General features: G+C 33.7%; 1 protein-coding gene across 10 annotated transcripts in view; it reads right to left on the bottom strand.

Moving 5' to 3' along the window:
• The window catches only part of IMMP2L (inner mitochondrial membrane peptidase subunit 2), a 923,127-nt gene that overhangs the window by 820,761 nt on the left and 83,293 nt on the right, over nucleotides 1–19,073 (bottom strand). The window contains exon 4 of one of the 10 annotated variants that reach the window (XM_074379220.1): nucleotides 4,899–8,991. The exons of the other annotated variants lie outside the window; for them this stretch is intronic. Within the exon in view, the coding sequence (XP_074235321.1) occupies nucleotides 8,940–8,991 (52 nt within the window). The 3' untranslated portion in view covers nucleotides 4,899–8,939. Of the gene's footprint in view, nucleotides 1–4,898; nucleotides 8,992–19,073 lie in introns of those variants that run through there. 10 annotated transcript variants of the gene reach the window in all.

The following is a 19,073-nucleotide window of genomic DNA, read 5'->3' as shown; positions in this document are numbered from 1 at the left end:
TTATAAAAGTTTCCATTGTCTTTGTATTGCTGAAGGCTACAATACTGCCTAGCACATAATAAACAACAATAAATGTTGGTAAACTAGAAAATGACTCTTTCTCACAATGGCCTTGATTCTCACAATTAACCTAGGAAGTAAGTAGGGCAACAATGCTTACTCCCATTTCATATATAAAGAAACTGAAGGTTGGAGAATTTAGGATTTTGCTCCAAAACCACATTAATAAGTGGCATTGGCAAAACCGAATCCCAGGCCCTTTGTCTCCAAGTCCAGAACAATTCTCTTAACTACTTTGTGATACTTGACTCAGGATTCTGGTTTGCGGAATTACTGAAACCACATCAACACTGAGTCAATGGTAATTCTCTACCTAGTTACATTTCTATTTTAGCATTGATATTGTAAAATTAAGTGTAGCAGAGATTATTGGAAATACGCATATTGACACTCAGGTAGCTTACTTTTAGTGGGACCAGAATACTTAATTTTCCTGTGCCTAAAGTCCTTCATCTGCAAAAGCAGGTGAAATGCAGATGATAATTAAGGTCTTTTCCTAACTGAAAACCTAATATTCTTAATACTTGTCAATGATACCAATCAGATCACCTGCTACATTTTACTTAATATTGGTCTTGGGGAAAAAAAAAAAAAAAAAAAAAAACTACAGAAACCTAGCTGTTGGATTTGGCAGTGGGCCAAAAACATAATATATAAACAGAAATTTCAGTGTGTTCCAACCATACTACTTTACTAAGGATACTGTCTGTACCAATTTAAAACTAGAAGGTTTTATGGATAAATGAGATATATACAGCAGCCCTTCTAGGTATACAAGATACTGAAACATTTTACTGGCCTGTATAACATACTTTTTCATACATGGCAAAACTGTATCTTTCTCATTACAAATGTCCTAGCTCTCCCCACAAAGTTACTGTGAAGTCTCCAAATATTGCTCATTTGTCCCTTAAAGCAAAAATATAAAATAGTTTGTGACATATGAAAAATGTTCACCATGTTCTTTAGTTGCTTCAGGATATAACACATGAATCTTTGAGTTTCTAAACAGAACCATACTACCTAGATATTTTTGTCTAAAAGATTTAAAACTTAAATTTGCTACCTTTTTTTTTCTTTCTTGCAGCTTTCAAGTCACTTAGCCTGCTCCAGTCTCTAAGATATACATTTTTTTTTCAATAAATGAATACCTAAAATGGGTATTTTGACTACTTATTAGTATAACTCTTTCCTTTGTATCAACAAATGTTCAAGTGCATTTTCGTTGTACAACCAAATTTCTATTAAAAATGTAAATTATTTCTGCTTACTCTATCAAATCTTTAATCAAAAGTTGTTTTTAAATAGTCAAAAGACTTTTATCAATTTTTATTGAATGCAGCAGGGCACAGTGGCTCACGCCTGTAATCCCAGCACACTCTGGGAGACTAAGGCAGGCGGATTACTTGAGGTCAGGAGTTCGTGACCTGTCTGGGCAACACGGTGAAACTCCATCTCCACCAAAAAATACAATTTAGCCAGATGTCATGGCACACGCCTGTACTCCCCAGCTACTCGGGAAGCTGAGGCAGGAGAATCACTCAAACTCAGAAGGCAGAGGTTGCAGTGAGCCAAGATCATGCCACTGCCCTCCAGCCTGGGTATCAGAACGAGACACCTTCTCAAAAAAAAAAAAAAATTACAGAATGCTATTATTCTATCAGTAATAAACATAATATGCTTTCTATTTTAACAAATGAGTAACTTACCATTTTACCACTCAAAGTTACTAGGAAAACTACCGTAAATTACCAATAAAATTGTTCCTCCAATCTTTCTCCTCTGCCTCTCTGCTCTACTTCCCTTCAAAAAGTTATTTACTCCACAACTTCCTCAAACAGACAATTTTCCTGATTCTCCTATCCCTCTGATCTTCCTATCACTCTCTTCAAGATCCTTTTCCTCTTCTCTCCACCAGCATCCCCCTTGATTCTCTGCCTATATTCTCCTTCATCTTGATTCACTTCTTCACAGCTCATCTGCTACCACAAGATCAACTAACATTTCCATACTGATGAATCCCCAAAGAACATTTTTAGCCTTTATTTTTAACCAGTCTCTGATTCTATATTTCCAGTTGCCTTCAGAATATGTCTCCTTGAATGACTTGATACACTATTAGAATTCAAAACTTCCAGTTTCCCTACATCCTCCTAATCTCCTTGTACATAAACTCCATACTTGGGGACATAGAATTCTCCTATGCAATCCTAACAATCTAAAATCTTCACCATTTGCCACTCCTCACACCCAGAATTAACTATGTTATCTGCTTTATGTCATCATAGAATGCTAAAATGTTACTGAAAATAGCCACTAAAAAAATGTGGCAACTGTTTCTAATACAAACTGATAAGTTTATAATATTCGATGAGTAAATATAATGTAGTTCCCTCTATTTTCCTACTAGACATCTGTTTCTAATTTTTCAATATTACAAAGAAAACTGTAATCTTGATCATTATACATGTTTTCATATTTAACAGTATCTCTTTAGTGTAGCAGTCCAGAAGTAAAATTAATGGGGAAAAAAAGATAAAAGAATAGTTAAGGTTCTTGATTAATACTGACAAGCTTATTTCCAAAACAGTATTATCGCAACAATGTTAGCTCCATGAGTGCAGGGATCTTGTCCCTTGTGCATATGACAGACACTAGTAACACAATAATGACAATAAACAGTAAGTACTCAATAAATTTTATTTAAGTAAACTGATCAACCAATCATATCTATGAAAGTACTTACAAATAATAAACATTCCTTTATATCCTTATTATATCTTTATACTATATTTCCTTAATCCTCTTTAAGAGTAAACATTTCACTACTTTAAGCAATGAAATACAAGTAAAGTGGTGTGTGATACTTCTAGTCTTAAGATCCATTGATTGTGTCCTTTCCCTTTGTCACAGCTACCTAAATGAGAGGCAACGTTTCTGGTACTATATATTATCATTAATTTCTTATAGTAAAACTTAGTTTTTCCCTTAAAACATATCCTTTTCACTAAAATTAAATTTTTTAAAAAAAAATTAAACATATCCTTTTTACTGATCAGAAATTCACAGGTAACTCCCTCTTCAATGCAGGCTGATCCTTTGATAGGAGGATTACAAGTGTACATTGTCACTAAGAAAGAATATGGAGCAGTAAAGGAAATTGCTAAAGTCTGGAAAACATTCTTGGCTTTCTGCTTTGAATGAAGCTGACTTCGAAAATCAGAGAATTCAAATAAAGTTATGTTAGATTTCAATGAAATAAAAACGCTTCATGGAGTAGCTCTTAGTATTACTGCACCTCTAGAGGCCTGAGAAGACAACTTGAAACCAGGCAATATGCTTCATTTCTAAATTCAGCTGTGTCAGCTGAGATCCACCTTAGCATGAGGGTCAAAGGAGTACAGGGAGAGAGGGGAGCCAGACCCTCAGACATAAATTGTAACTCAAACTTAAACTCATTTGAAATGCAATAAACAAACTACACAGAATACATACACAACTACTTGGGCACTCAAATTGAATTTTTTAAGAAATTTTAACTGCTATTATCTAATCCTATTAGATAGGGAATATTTCTTTCACAAATACAGCGAAACACATTGATTTTTCAGTTTTATGCAAATTTCAAGAACTGAAAGAAAATAGAGGAAGATAGAGTAGAAATGAGAAGTTAATTTAATACCAACAAATTAATCTTTCAGAAAGTTAGAAAGAAGGCCAGGCTATTTTATTGTTTTGTTAATACTTCATAAGCAAAGGTGTTTATGGGAGATTTTTTAATAAATGTTTTCTTTGTCTTTTTTTAAACTGGTCAAAGAAGAAAAGTTAACCAGAAGAAGAAAGGATGGAGAGTAGTTATTAGCAAATTTTTCCACAAGGAAAATCCTATCAAAATCCTTCTTTGATATTATTTGTCCTTATAATTCGTTCCCACAAATGCCAAAAAATGATTACAGTTAGGTTATATGATTATCCAAAGCCTGATATGATGTTCCATGTTTTTGTCACAATTCAAGATTATTGCATTTGTCCTATTAATTAGTAACACTAATTAATGGTCAATATAAAATTATGGACTACATTGAACAGCAGACAAAAGGAAAAAAATACAGCCACATCATTGTAAGATTGTAACACAAGCAAATCGTTATTCAGCATTTTAGTATAGTTCCTTCTCATATTTTTCCAAGCCACGTTTCTGTTTGCTTATTTGATTCTACATACTTGTTTAACCATCTTATTCATTTACTTATTTAACAGCATAAGCTTTTTCCCATGTTAACAGAAATTCCCCATAGGCTTCACTTTAGGTATGGTATTCCATCAAGGATACATTCCACAATTTATATTCTGTCTTATAAATTGTGTGTTAGATAAGTGTTAGATAGTTGCTTTTCATTTGTGTACCATTACAAATAATTCTGTTAGAAACTTACTAGATGTAAGTCTTTCCAATATTGCACATTATTTTCCTAAAATGCATTCCTCACAACTGAAGTACTACATATTAAAAGCAATAATCAAAATTAAAAGCCAATATGATATCTGGGATTTGGTACAAAATAATACAGATGGGAAGCAGATGACAGGAGTTCTAAGTGAAGCACGTTTAATTTTTTTCAAAATAAAACATTCAAACAAAAAATAAAAAGCAAAAAATCATCCTGAAATACACACACACATACAAGCACATGCACAGGAACACACATTCTAGCAAAGAGGAAAGCTTTTTTATGGCTCTTGTTACACATTGCCAAATTGCTTCCCTAAAGGGCTGTAATCATTTTTACTCCCAATATATAGCTTAAGGTTTATAGTGAAGGCTTTTTTAACTCCTCTTTTCTTTGAAGTCTTTGCTTGTACATTGACTTTGGCACATCTCTGCAACCTACTGCAAATTTTTTCCTATTGAGATATGTTTCTGAGTTTTCACTTCATTCTGGAGACTGGAAATTGCTCTTATGATGCTCTGTGTTCATCATGCAAACTTCATTCCACACAGGATAAGAATTAGATAACGGTACAATGATTTACCTGCCTGAATATTTTTCAGATTGTTGTTTACAAAGCAAAAATACATTTAACATAATATTTAGTAAAAACTGGAAACAATTGTTTCTGTATCACTTGCAGTGTCACAGTATTCCTTCAAAATGTATTTACTGCAATGGAAAAAAGATAATTTGCCACTATAATGTTGAGTTTTTTAAAGTAGGCTAAAAGATTGTTCATATGACACAATTCCATTTTATATACAACATACACACACATGTGTGTACAAACATAGAGATAAATAAACCTGGACGTGTATATTCTAAAAAATAGTATCTTCTTGGGGAGTTAAGTGACTTTTACAAACATCTTTATACCTATTTATATATGTTCATTTTAATAATAGATATTCTAAATATATAGTTTTTAAATCATCAACTAAAGTAAGCAATTTACTATGTATACATGTCAATTTCCAGCTCCCTTACATAAATAGTCTCCCAACTGGATATATCTTAGTGAATTTATAATTATTAAACAAAGTAATAGACAACACAATCATCACGTGAATAACATGATTTTTCTTCTAAATTTTCAAAACAGAGCTTTGTGCCCAAAGGTCTTCCAAAACTGTCTCATATTATCAAGAAAATTTGGTTCAAAGTAGAGATTCAGGAAATTAATAAACCAAAAAGACGCAATTAATTATATCCAGAAATTAATGATTAGGATATTAAAACTTGTAAAATATGGAAATGATGGTTTTCCTTTTTAAAACTGTTTGTTTTGAATTAATACATAATAGTTGTATTTATTTATGAGGTATATCTGACATTTTAATACAAGCATATAATGTGTAATCATCGAATCAGGGTAACTAAGATATCCATCACCTCAAACATTTATCATTTCTCTGTGTGATAAAGCTTTCCTTAATTAGAAATTCAATGATGAAAAAAAGTATTTACGGATCTAACTAAAACCGCAGCATGTCCACCTCTAGGAATTCTAATACAGTTTGTCTTCAGGGCTCTAGCTCTGCCTCCACCATTAAAGTTGTGTGACCAACAGCAAGGCCCGCATCTCCAAATTCAGTATTTTACATCAGTTGATTTCTAAGATTTTCATGGCTCTATGGCTGTATATACACTTAAAAAGAAACTGAAAACAAATCTGATCAATAAGGAACATTTTCATGACATATGGTGTGTTATTCCCCAGGGCTGCCATAACATAATACCAAACACTGGGTGGCTTAGAACAACATAAGTGTATTCTCTCACAGTTCTGGAGGCCAGAAATATGAAATTAAGGTGCCAAGAAGGCTATGCTCCCTCTGAAGGCAGTAAGGAAGGATCTGTTCCACGCCTTTCTCCTAGTTTCTGGCAGCCTCAGGCGTTCTTGACTTGCACATGGCCATTTTCTGCCTGTGTCTCTTCACATCTGAGGCGAGAAGTGCTTGGTAGGAAGCATCACTCTAGCACCTCACCTACTGGGTGACGTTAGGCAAGTTACCCAGTCGCTATATGCCTCAGTTTCCTCACTGTACAATAATAGTTCTTACCTCAGAGTGCTATTGGAAAGATTAAATGAGGTAATATATGCTAAGTATTTAGAACAATTCCTGACACATAGTAAGCTCTTAAAAACTTTTAGTTCTAAAATTTCCAATTCTATATGCAGTCCAGAAATATATTCAGTTCTGTAAAAGATGGTACTCATTTTAAAAGGAATATTTTGTTGCAGTTTTTGGATTCTTTTCTCCTACTTATGTGAGTCACACTGCTCATACTCACTTAAGCATAATACCAGTCAGTTTACAGAATAAATGTTCAAAAATGGGTGGTATGTATATTGAAAACAATATGCCAACTCCTGAGTTCATGTCTAGACTTCCTTGGGATTACAGAGATAGTAAGGTTAATTACTCTTTTAATTATGATCGTCATTTATTATCTTGCTTTTGTTTTGAGAAAAGGGCAAAACATGCTGAGTATATGTTTATGACCTCTAATATTCTTTCAAATTAAGCAATTAAGTATTTAAACAAACACTTCTGAAGTAGAAGCAAAAATCACTTTCTCATACTATTTAGTACTTCCTAAAGGTCTCCAAGAAGTAGCACACTACAATGAATATTTATCCTCTTCCTCAGAGCATCCATGCTCACACTGCTTAAGGGAAGCCTGTTGTCAGCTAAGGCAAATGAGGTTAATAATAAAAGGATTTAGCAAGGAAGAAAAATATGCTGCACTTTAGAGAACTAACATCTCATCTCATCTCAATGAAATACGCTAGGAGAATAAAGAGGCCAGGAAACAACCGATTGTAAAAATATTAGTAAATAGGTAACAAAGTCATTCTTTCTCACCCCAACTAGATATACTAACGGCCAAAGTTACTTTTTACTTACATTAGTATTACCTCAGGGGATCTATTGTTTTCCTATAAAAGTCAGCAGAGCTGTACAGCTTAACCAAGATAATCCTCAAGTTTACAAGTACAGAGAGCATTATGTGTAAATAAAGCATACATCATTCATTGTTACCTGGATGTTATTAACTCTTGCTTCCCAAGAACTAAAATATACAGACAGGGATTTACTTACCAAAAACAAACAAACAAAAAGCAAAGAAATATGTTTATTAATCTAATTATGGCTATCACATCAATACATCATATTTGCCCGTTTATTATGAGTATAGCCGTGCTCTAGAGGCCATACTATCCATACTTGATGGCTAGTTTCTCCCAGTAGCCATCAAGAAGCCTAAAATTTCAACATCTGAAATATTTTTAAGTCTTGACTTTTAGAGAAGAGAGAACTATAAACGAGAATGTCTAGAGTTAAAGATAGAACAGCAGTCTAGGACTCACATGCAATGTAAGAAGAAAATGGAATCAGCAGAAGTTCTAAGCAGGAAAGTGATATTATCCAAATTATGTTGGAAATAAATCTGGTAGCAATGTGGAAAATGTACTAGAGAAAACATATCACACTCAAAGAAGGAGAAAGAAGGAGAGATCTATGTAGTACCTGGACTTTGCAAATGGAGAAAAGAAAAATATTCAACAGATATTTTTCAGGTAGACCCAAAAAGACTCTGTGCCTAATTGGATACAGATGATAAGAAAATTCTAGAAGTTAAAGATGGAAGTGACGTCTCTAACTTTGACTTGTGACTAAACATGATGCCAAGAATCAAAATAGTAACCAGAAGAAGAAAATAAGTTTGGTATGGGCTAGGTTGGGTTTGAGAAGTCTGAGGAATATCATCACACACATATATCCAATAGAGAGCTAAAATTATAGGTATAATGCTTCAAAAAGAAATCAGGTAGGCAAGAAGTCAAGAGCAGTGGACAAAGGGAAAAGAGAAGAGAGACAAGAGGAATCAGCAAAGCAGACAAAGCTAAAACAGAACCAAGAGAAAGGAAGTAATATGCCACAAAAGACAAGAAAGCTTCAAGGAGGAAATATGGATACTGTCCATTTCTGCTAAGAGATGGCCACATTTATATTGTGGCCATTGGATTTAGTGATGAGAAGATTTTAGAATTTTTCCAAAGAGTTTTTTGTAGATTAGAGATAGAAATCTGATTTCACTAAACTAAGGGAGTAAGTGACTTAAGGAATTGAAGAGTTCACAGATGTTTTTTCCCAAAAATATCTCTTTGCAGATGTTTGGAAATAAACATTACTACTCTTTCCAGATGTTTGGAAATAAGAGAAAAATGTAATGATTTACCTGTAACTCTTGACAAACTAACACATGCAAGTCTCTGTCATTATGGTACAGAAGAGAGGAGAAAACGAAAGGTAATTAAAGCTGACTCTAAAGTCCATAAATTTGATTCATGGGTAGAGATACAAAGATGCCATAACTTCAGCAGCAAGGTCCAGTACAGTAGATGAGGCCACATGTGGTTATTGAACACCTGAAATGCAAGTAGTCCAAACTGAGATGTGCCAAATGAAACCAACACCAGATGTTTAAGATCTTATTTCAAAAAATGTAAAATATCTAATTAATATTTTAATATTAATTACATGTGGAAATAATATCTTAGATATATTGGGTTAGAAACTATTAAAATTAAAATTATACTTATTATTTCACTTTTTTCAATGTGTTACTAAACAATTTAAAATTACATATATGGATCACATTATATTTCTTTTGAACGTCCCTGAACATTCAAAATGCTATCTTCTAGAATAAATACTAGAATAAAGAACAGGATTCAGAAAGGTTCCATCAAAGCCAGGCCATATATATCACATCAGTGTGAAAGTTAATGAAGAGGTCACCGAGGACATGTTCATGACTTTATAGTTTAAGAAAATGAAGTCCTAACTAATTAAGTGACTTACTCAGGTCACCTAGCTACTGGAAACAAAACCCAGACTAGAACCTAATCTATGGGTATTATCTCTATTATTCTACTACTTGAAATGTCAGTAAAAATTTAACTGTTATATACATCTTAGTCTATACCACATTCAATATTTTTTATGCCAAATGTGGTGGCACATTCAATAAAATGACTTGTAAAAAAAATCTTAAAGCCATGATCTCCCTAAGAGTGTCCTTTGTTCACCAGTCAACATGTAATCCAACTAATATTTTTAAGGTATGTTAACTCACAATTCAGTTTTGCTTTATTTTACTTTAAGCATGAGTGTGTGTGTGCGTGTGTGTGTGTGTGTATATATATATATATAATATATATATATATACACACTCTGAATTTATTTCAATCAATTCCACATGAATTTTAAAGAGAATATCTTCAAGTATACATCTCTTTAAAAAAAAAAGTGGTAAGAAAATGTATCTTGAAAAGTTCAGAGCAATTACTCTCAGCTATTATATTATTATGTGCCATTTGTTAGTGGTAACTTATTAAGGCCTTATGGTGCTCATTAATGTAATATTCATAGAAAATTAAAAGTTACATTCAAAGTATGGCTATAGTGTATGATGACACACTGTATTTCAAATTCTGGCAGGATTTAAAATACTGCTTTGCCCAATGAAACCTTCAAAGACACGCAACCATTATGTTGTAAGTTAACCACAGTTCCAGAATCACCAATAATTATAACCAACCAAAATCTTTAGCTGTAATTTCTTCAATACTCCAACAACTATAAGCATATTTATGCTTCTTATTAAGAAAGACACAATTATTTTAAAAATTCGTATTTTCATGCTAACTTTCCACATGAAATTGAAAAACATCACTTTAAACTTTAAAACTTAATTTTATGGACAGGTTAATAAGCTAATGACTGCTAAGTCATGGTAGTTATTTCCTTTGTGCAAATTTGTTACAAAACAGTGCTATGCTGAGTGCGTTGGCTCATGCCAGTAATCCCAGCACTTTCAGAGTCTGAGGTGGGTGGACCACTCAAGGCCGGGATTTCAAGACCAGCCTGGCCAACATGGCAAAACCCCATCTCTCTTAAAAAAAAGAAAAAAGAAAAAGAAAAAGAATTCAAAAGAGTATTGATAAAAATGGATAAAGAATTATTTGATTAAGCAACATGCTTATTTCATTTTGTATATATACCCTATATTTACTTTAACAAATAAAACTATTATTATCATTCCAAAATGACACTATTAAAAGTAATAAAAATAAAGAATATCATTTCTACTTCTTGAATATTTGCTGTTATTTCAATGTTATTACATAGATGAAAGGCTGGTGAAAATCTAGCTACTAGTTAGCTATGCACAGGGTGACTGTACTTTCCAAAGACAAGTTTTCCGTTGTAATCTACGTGTTTTCTTTTCTTTGCCTGGCTGTTTGTGGCCCCTCTTCACATAACTGGAGTTAGTGTATTCATCTATTCCAAAGTTATTCCATTCTGGACTTTTATGTGGCAGCCTTCCCCAAAATACAAAATATCAAATACAAAAAAAATACAAAAGTACAGAGCCAGATGTCATTAAAACCTGAGTTTTACTATACCCTTAAAAGTTTTCAAGTTTTCCCTGGTTGTACATGTCCCTTTTCAGCTTAATATATAGCAGATGCTAAGAGTCCCGGCATAATCCAGCATGGAGATACAGAGAATCACTGCTCCTTCAATACTGGCAGACTGAATCACATTGTTGGTGTTTATGGCAAGCTACTTCACGTTAAGAATAACTGATAGAAAAAAAAAATACAAAAAAATTAGCTGGGCATGGTGGCACATGCCTGTAATCCCAGCTACGCAGGAGGCTGAGGCAGGAGAATTGCCTGAACCCAGGAGGCGGAGGTTGCAGTGAGCCGAGATCGCGCCATTGCACTCCAGCCTGGGTAACAAGAGCGAAACTCCATCTCAAAAAAAAAAAAAAAAACTGATGGTTGATAGTGATGACACTGCATAGGCATCTGTGGTAGATGCAATATCGATATTATAGAGAATATGCAATAAGCAGCATTTAATAGCATTTGTTCAGCCACTGTGGAAAGAATTTTGGGAATTCCTTAAAGAACTTACAACATAACTAACATGTGACCCAGGAATCCCATTACTGGGCATATATCTGAAAGAATATAAATCATTCTACCAAAAAGACACACGCCCTTGTATGTTCATAACAGCACTATGCACAACGGCCAAGATGTGGAATCAACCTAGATGCCCATCAACAGTGGACTGAATAAAGAAAATGTCATACAAATACGCCATGGAATACCATAAGAAAGAATGAAACCATGTCCTTTGCAGCAACATGGAGGCAGATGGAGGCCGTTATCCTAAGAATAAATTAACGCCGGAAGAGAAAACCAAATATCACAAGTACTCACTTAGGAATGGAAGCTAAACATTGGTCACTCATGGACATAAAGATGATAGTAACTGACATTGGGGACTACTAGGTGGCGGAGGGGAAAAGGGAGAAAGGGACTGACAAACTAACTATTGGCTATTATACTTACTTCCTGGGTGACCGGATCAATCATACCCCAAACCTCAGCATCACACAATATACCCAAGTAACAGACCTGCACATGTGCCCCCAGAATCTAAAATAAAAGTTGAAATTACTTTTTTTTAAAGTCCACAATATGATAAAGTGTGCTGAAGAATTATACTTCCTTGAAAATAAGTAAAAACATCACTTCTCCCATTTCTAAAGCTAAAGTGAATATTCAAAGATAACTGCAGGACGTTAAGTTCATTAGCCAATATTCCCCTAATACCTAAGGCAGTTTTCTGCTTTTTTTTTTTCCAGTATGATCTTATTACTGCTTAATTATCCATATTGCTTTTCTTCCTTTTTGTTAAACTGAAATTCACCCAAGCAGTTTAACCTTTCATTTAGAATCATTAAATACACTCACCTCCCCTCACTGATAATTGGCCTCTTTCTTTATTAACTGATTTCCCCCCTTGATTTACTACAAATCTTTTCTGCCAAATTTGGATCCATTCTGTTAATACATTCTTTACCTTCTTTCAACTCAATTAACACAGTGTCATTGTTACCAAAGCTTTCCTATTATTTCTTCAAGTTCTTATTGCTCTTTAAAGATCCTCTAGTAGAATAATTAATTTTTAATAAACCTGGAATATTTTAATGATTCTTACTTAATTCTACAGTAAAATTTATTTGAGATATACTATTCTTCACACTGAAATGTTTCCTACTGTATTGTCATACTACTATATAGTAACTTTCCAGCAATCCAAATACACAAATCAAATCCTTGCAATGTAACTTATGACCTCTAAAAGTACAGAAAACCAAATTATAATTATCATATCCATAGCCAAACCAAACCAATCCAGCTTCTTCAAATGCAGTTCCAACATCCATACAATTTTTAATAAAGTGAAACCTATACCTGTGCCATCAGTAAATATTAATGTAACCTCTCAGTATGAGTAAACCTGTCACTAGATTATGCAAATAAATAACCTTTCATGGGTCCTTGAGGTTTCTCATTAATGAAAATAAACAATGTTTTTAAAAGGCATTCCTGTTCTCTTCTTGGAAAGAAATATTTTCCTGAGCTCCAAGGCACTGATAAAATTTGGTGGGTGTCATTTTAAGCCCTTTCCCTTTCTTATCAGCTACAGACACATTTCTCAGCCCTGCCACCTCCACTTACCAAAACAGTGCCTTTTTTTTTTTCCTAAAAGGAAAAGAAAAATGAAAGGTATCTACTGACCTTGAATCAAATAAGGTTATGTTTAAGTTTAGTTTAGAGATTTCTTCCACCTTTCCAAGACCTAAACTATGAAACAGAATATAGACTCTAACGTCTATATTAGCAAGAACCACATCTTAAGTTGACAAGAAAGATGGAGATAACCAGAACAAAATTAACCATTAGCATATTAAAAACTCTACTCCCAGAATAAATTACAAAGAACAAAGAAAGAAAGATTTCTACCACTATCTTATTTTGAGTAATTTTAAATAGGAAAGGATTTTGATCTCATCCTTCTGTAAAACATCTACCTGCCAACTTTTCTGTTTTCAACATTTAATAATTGCAACTACAGACTTAATCTTGGTAAGTATATATTCATTTGATGTCTTTTGCCAATAAAGACCTGGTGTTCCAAGTCTCCTATCTATTCCAAACTTTCTATTTAATGTGCCAAGATAGCTCTTCTTCTTTAAAAAAAAAAATTCAAGTCAGTTTTGACTCCAGCTTTAAAACTATGCAACATAGATTTCTGATATCCTGAGGGAATCTTATGTTAGGCTTCCTAACAATTCCATTTTGATCTCTAAAGCTATTTTCATGCATTTTTTTAAATGAAAGAGACCTTAAAGATCAGCTAGTCTGTACCTCTTATTCTGCAGATGATAGAATTGATCCAAGGAACAATTAAAATAACCTGTCCAAGGTCACTCAGCCAGTTAAAAGTGATGCAACTCAAAGTAGAAACAAGATCTCCCAAAGCCTAGTCCCATAGTCTTGCACAGAAGAACTGGCAGGTAGAGGCGTTCAGATTTGTTTCAGAGAGAAGAAAACAAAATTTTTTAGTTATATAAATAAAATCAGTGTTTTCAAATGCTTAATAATATTTGTAAAAGTACATTTCCTTGTATATAGTAAAGGTGGCTTTAGAACTGTTTGTATTTTTTATTGCTTAAGATGATTTTCTATTGCTACTGTAACAAATTACAGCAAATTTAGAGGCTCAAAATAACATCTATTTATTATCTCAAAGCTCTCTAAGAGAGAAGTCTAGTGGGTTTGACTAGGTCTTCTTCTTAGGGTCTTTCAAGGCCAAAATCAAGGTGTCAATGGGTATAGGCCCTTATCTAGAAATTTCAGGATAATCTATTTCCAGGCTCACATTAAGTTGTTGGCAAAATTCTGTGTAGTTGTAAGACTGAGGTACTTGTTTCCTTGGTTATCTCTGAGTGAAGGTCATTCTTAGCTTCTAGAGGCAGCCAGCTTTCCTGTGCTCATGGCCCCTGTATCTTCAAAGACAGTAACAATATGTTCTTGCCCTTTGGATCTGACTTCGTGTGCTGCATCTCCCTAACTACTATTTCTGCCTCTCTTTTTAGGGGCTCATGTGATTACACTGGGCCTACATGGATAATCCAGGATAATGTTTAAGGTAAACTGATCAATAAACTTATTTATATCTGCAAAGTCCCTTTGGCAATGTAAAGGAACTTATTCAAGGATGCATCATCGTACTATACTTAGTATCCAGGGAATTAGAGAATGGAATCCACTTGGGAACCAAAGTTCTAACTATTACATTTGGCTCATATTTTACTGAGGTAACCTTAAGGAAATGTGACTTGTTTTCTACATATCATATTGTCCAAACTCTAATAAAATAAATAGTTTTCATTCCTAATATTTATATATCCATTTCCAGGAATGGCTCTGATTGGACCCAATTAGGTCCAGTGCCCACCCCTGTAGCAACCACCAGGGCTGGCTTCATGGCAATGTGACCAGTGCAGTCACACACAATCCTGGGCTCAGAAGGGCCCCCACATTTGGGGCTTAATGCTCTGAAGCTACCATCTTGAAACTCTTAACACTTTGAATTTGTTGTGTAAGTGAACTCCAATAGTACAACTGAGCATGTGCTAGCAGCTTGTTTGTCTGAAAAATAATGTATTTCTCTTTCATTTTTTAATAACATTTCCAACAGATACAACATTCTACATTGACATTTTTTTCTTTTACCACTTTAACAATGTCATTCAGTTATCTCCAGTCTTCCATCAGTTGAAAAGGTAGGCTATATTTTTGCTTCTTTGAAGGTAATATGTCTTTTTTCCTCTTAACACTTTTATTTTCTTTGGTTTTCAGTGGTTTGACTGCCATATGCCCTACATGTGCTTTCACTGCATTTATTCTAGTAGCGCTTTTTGATTCTGTGAAATGATGTCTTTCATTGATTTTGAAAAACTCTTGGCCTTAACCTATTAAGATAATGCTTCTTCCTCAATTCCTACTCTCCTATTTATCTGGGACTCCAATTAGATGGTGGCCAGCTTTTTTCACTATTATACTATTTACATTAATAATTGCATGTTCCATTCTTTTATTCCCACCATGTCCCATTATATATATTTTTTAATTGACCTATCATCCAGTTCACTAATTCTCTCCTCAGCTGTGTCTAATTTTCTATTAAACTAATCTGTTGAGTTCTTCATTTCCCAGTTTTTATTTCTAGAATTTCTTTAAATTATTTTTGTGGATTCTTATTATGTGCTGAAATTATCCATCTTTTCATCACTTTTATAAAAAATTGATTATAATTATTTTCTGTTTTTGGAAAGAGGGTCTTACTCTGTCACATGTGCTGGAGTATAATGGTGAGATAATATCTCACTGCAGCCTAGATCTCCCAGGTTCAAGTTATCCTCCCTCCCATCTCAGCCTCTGGAGTAGCTGAGACTATAGGCATGCAACACCATGCCCAGCTTTTGTTTGTTTGTTTGTTTATGTTTAAGCAGAGACCAGGGAAGTCTCGCTACGTCACCTAGGCTGGTCTTGAACTCCTGAGTTCAAGTGATCTCGCATCTTGGCCTCTCAAAGTGCTACGATTACCGACATGAGCCACCACACCTGGCCAATTATAATTATTTTATAGTCCATGTCCAATCATTCCAATATGTGGATCACTGTGAGACTATTTCTATCCTTCCTTGTTTTATGTTGTTTTTCTTGGTCCTGGCTTCTAATATACATGGTATAATTTTTTATCACATGGCAAGTGTTGTGTAAAAAAATATATATAGAAACTCTGCATGATGTCTCTTGCTTCCAACAATGACAGACAGTTAAAGGCATATCATCTTAAAATCAAGATTGAGTTTCTCAAAGGATACTTTTTGATTTTTGTGAGTAGTAGCCTTTTTATAGTTCCCCCTAACTCCTAGAATATAGCCCTATAGAAATCCCACTGAAAAGCTGAGTGTTTTACCAGATTCCTTATTCCTCCTTCCTGAATTCTAGTTTGCAGGCACTGTGAAACTGCCAACATTTCTGCTCACCCTGTCACCATCTTAGCTATCGCTGCTTGGCTTCTCAACTTGGCCTGTGCTGCTTGCAAATTGACAGAACCCGAGGTAAAAAAATTACATCAAATACAGGGCTTGCTTCAGTGTGTTTCCTTTCATTCTTAGATCTTTAGCCCTTGATAGTGCTCAACTGTCAACTGATAGATAGATAGGTAGATAGACAGATAGATAGATAGATAGATGATAGATAGATAGACAGACAGATAGATCAATTTTAATCTAGTTTTCTCATTATTCACAGTATAGGCCTTAGTTTGAAATAAACTAGTCCATTTATAGCCAGAAGTAGAAATCAGCCACTGACTGACCTGAGGCCTATCTTTATGTATGCCTCTATATGTTACTGATTCCAAAGGTATTTAAGATAGGTTGACACACCTATATGACGGTTGATTTGCCTTGTGTTTCATTTCCTGCTGAAAATCTAAACTGTTTACTGCTCTAAAATTTTATTTAATTCTGTTGTAACTCTCATGTAAACTAACATTTAAAATGCTTCTCCTCAACAGCTCAATCTGACTCCTTACATATAATATATAATGTGTATTTGGGAGGTCCTTTGTAAATGGTGTTTTGCATTTACTTATTTTTTTTAATATAAGAAACATTGTTCTCAGAGACTAGATTATTTCAGAGTAAAAATAAAAACATTTATAAACATAAGCACTAGTATTTAATAGAACATTGCCTGTATAATTTTGTTCTTTGATAACTTCTAGGTACCTCTCAAAGGTTGTAACATTTATAAAACAGGATGAACAGAAGCTACGTATATCTCCTATAGTTACATTAACATAAAATCTCATTACTTCAAAATTGAAATTTATAAAACATTTCTAAGCTGTAATTTGTCTCAGAACTAAGAAAATGTCTCATTACATAATTAAATGTATAAGCATTGTGAAGGCAGTTTATCCTACTTAAGAAAGTAAATTGCTGTTAAGGACTATCTTAAGGATACCAACTTTCTATATGGCTATGAACAGCATTTAAAAATCAGTTGTAATCTATATCAAATGATAGCAGTAATACTCATACTACCTCATTTATTAAAAAACATTACTTATACATATACTTAGTAATTACTGCAAATTACTAAGGATAATTAAAAGTGCCAAAAACTACATCTCTCTTTAAAATAAACTGCAACATGGAACATGGAATTTCCCTCCCCAACATTTTATTGTCAATCTAAAAAAAAAAAAAAAGCTAGGAAAGTAGGTACTTCAACCTGCCTATAGAATCTTTCTGTGAAGATCAATGGTCTTTCTATATTTGGTTCGTAAATATACAATATTAACTACAAACTCAGAAAAATGTTTAGCCATAGATTTTTAAAATGGGTACGAGTACAGATAGAACAGATAAATATACACAATTATATTTTCCCAGCTCAACTGATAACTGGCTTTTAATACAATTATGGGTCATTATTCAGTATTATCATTACTGTGGGCAAAACATGTAATTCCTTTTTTTAGCAGATTCCAATTAATTTCCTTGGTGGGTCAAGGAACCTTTCAAGATTTACAAGCACTCAAGACACAAAGCACCTTTCATTTTTTTTTTTTTTTAAGGCTCTATTCTATTTCATCTATTTCCCTGGCTCAAATCTTCATGACTCTTTGCTCATATTTATCAATGGAGATGCAGCCACCACACTGGCCATCTGTCAGAAAGTGGCAATTGGTTTAGCATGTCACAAACCAGCTGCTGAAACTGTATGTACACTATATGTTCATAATATAATATTATTGCTATCAATGAAGAGACTACCACGTATTTCAGAAACCACTGTATCACAAATTTGATTAAAGAAATGGAAGTGAAAAAAAGAGATGTAGACATACCAGGGCCTGCATTGGTGAGAACAGATGTTACACAACCAAACCATCGTACCACATTATAAAGAGACATCACATTACGATGGTTAAGACACAGCTTTGATGTGAGGCACTGCAAACCTTTGCTCTGCCATTTGTCAATACTTACTATGTCCTTGAGCAGGTTATTTAGCCTCTCTATGCCTTAGTGTTCTCATTTATAAAACCAGGGATAACAATAATACCTACTTTATTGGTTTTTCTTAATAAGAATCAAATAAAAGTGAATTTAGAACTCTTAGCCCAGTGGCTAAAAAAAAAAAATAAGCAGTCAACAAGTATTTTTAAAATATTACGGTTAGTTTTTTTTTCTCTCTCTCTTTATAGATTATGTATCTTTTTCTCTGTGTCTTTGGACCTGATCACTCCAATACTCTCACCAACACCAGGTGTTTACCTATCTTTAGAAGTCTACCTTGGTTTCATAGTAACTACCTTAGTGTTTTCTATCTCAGACTTTAGGATTTCATCTTAGTTCACTTCAGACACACTCCAGGCATGCAGCAGTGTATAATGGGAAAAGATCGAGACACAGTGTTATCAAATAGAAATAAAACGTATGTCACATGTGTACTTTCATATTTTCTACTAGGCACATTTTAAAAAGAAAGAA

The sequence above is a fragment of the Saimiri boliviensis genome, chromosome 10 (genome assembly GCF_048565385.1).
Source record: "Saimiri boliviensis isolate mSaiBol1 chromosome 10, mSaiBol1.pri, whole genome shotgun sequence".
Lineage (NCBI taxonomy): Eukaryota > Metazoa > Chordata > Mammalia > Primates > Cebidae > Saimiri > Saimiri boliviensis.
Note: the sequence above shows the minus strand (reverse complement) of the source record. Positions and strands in the feature narration are given on the sequence as shown.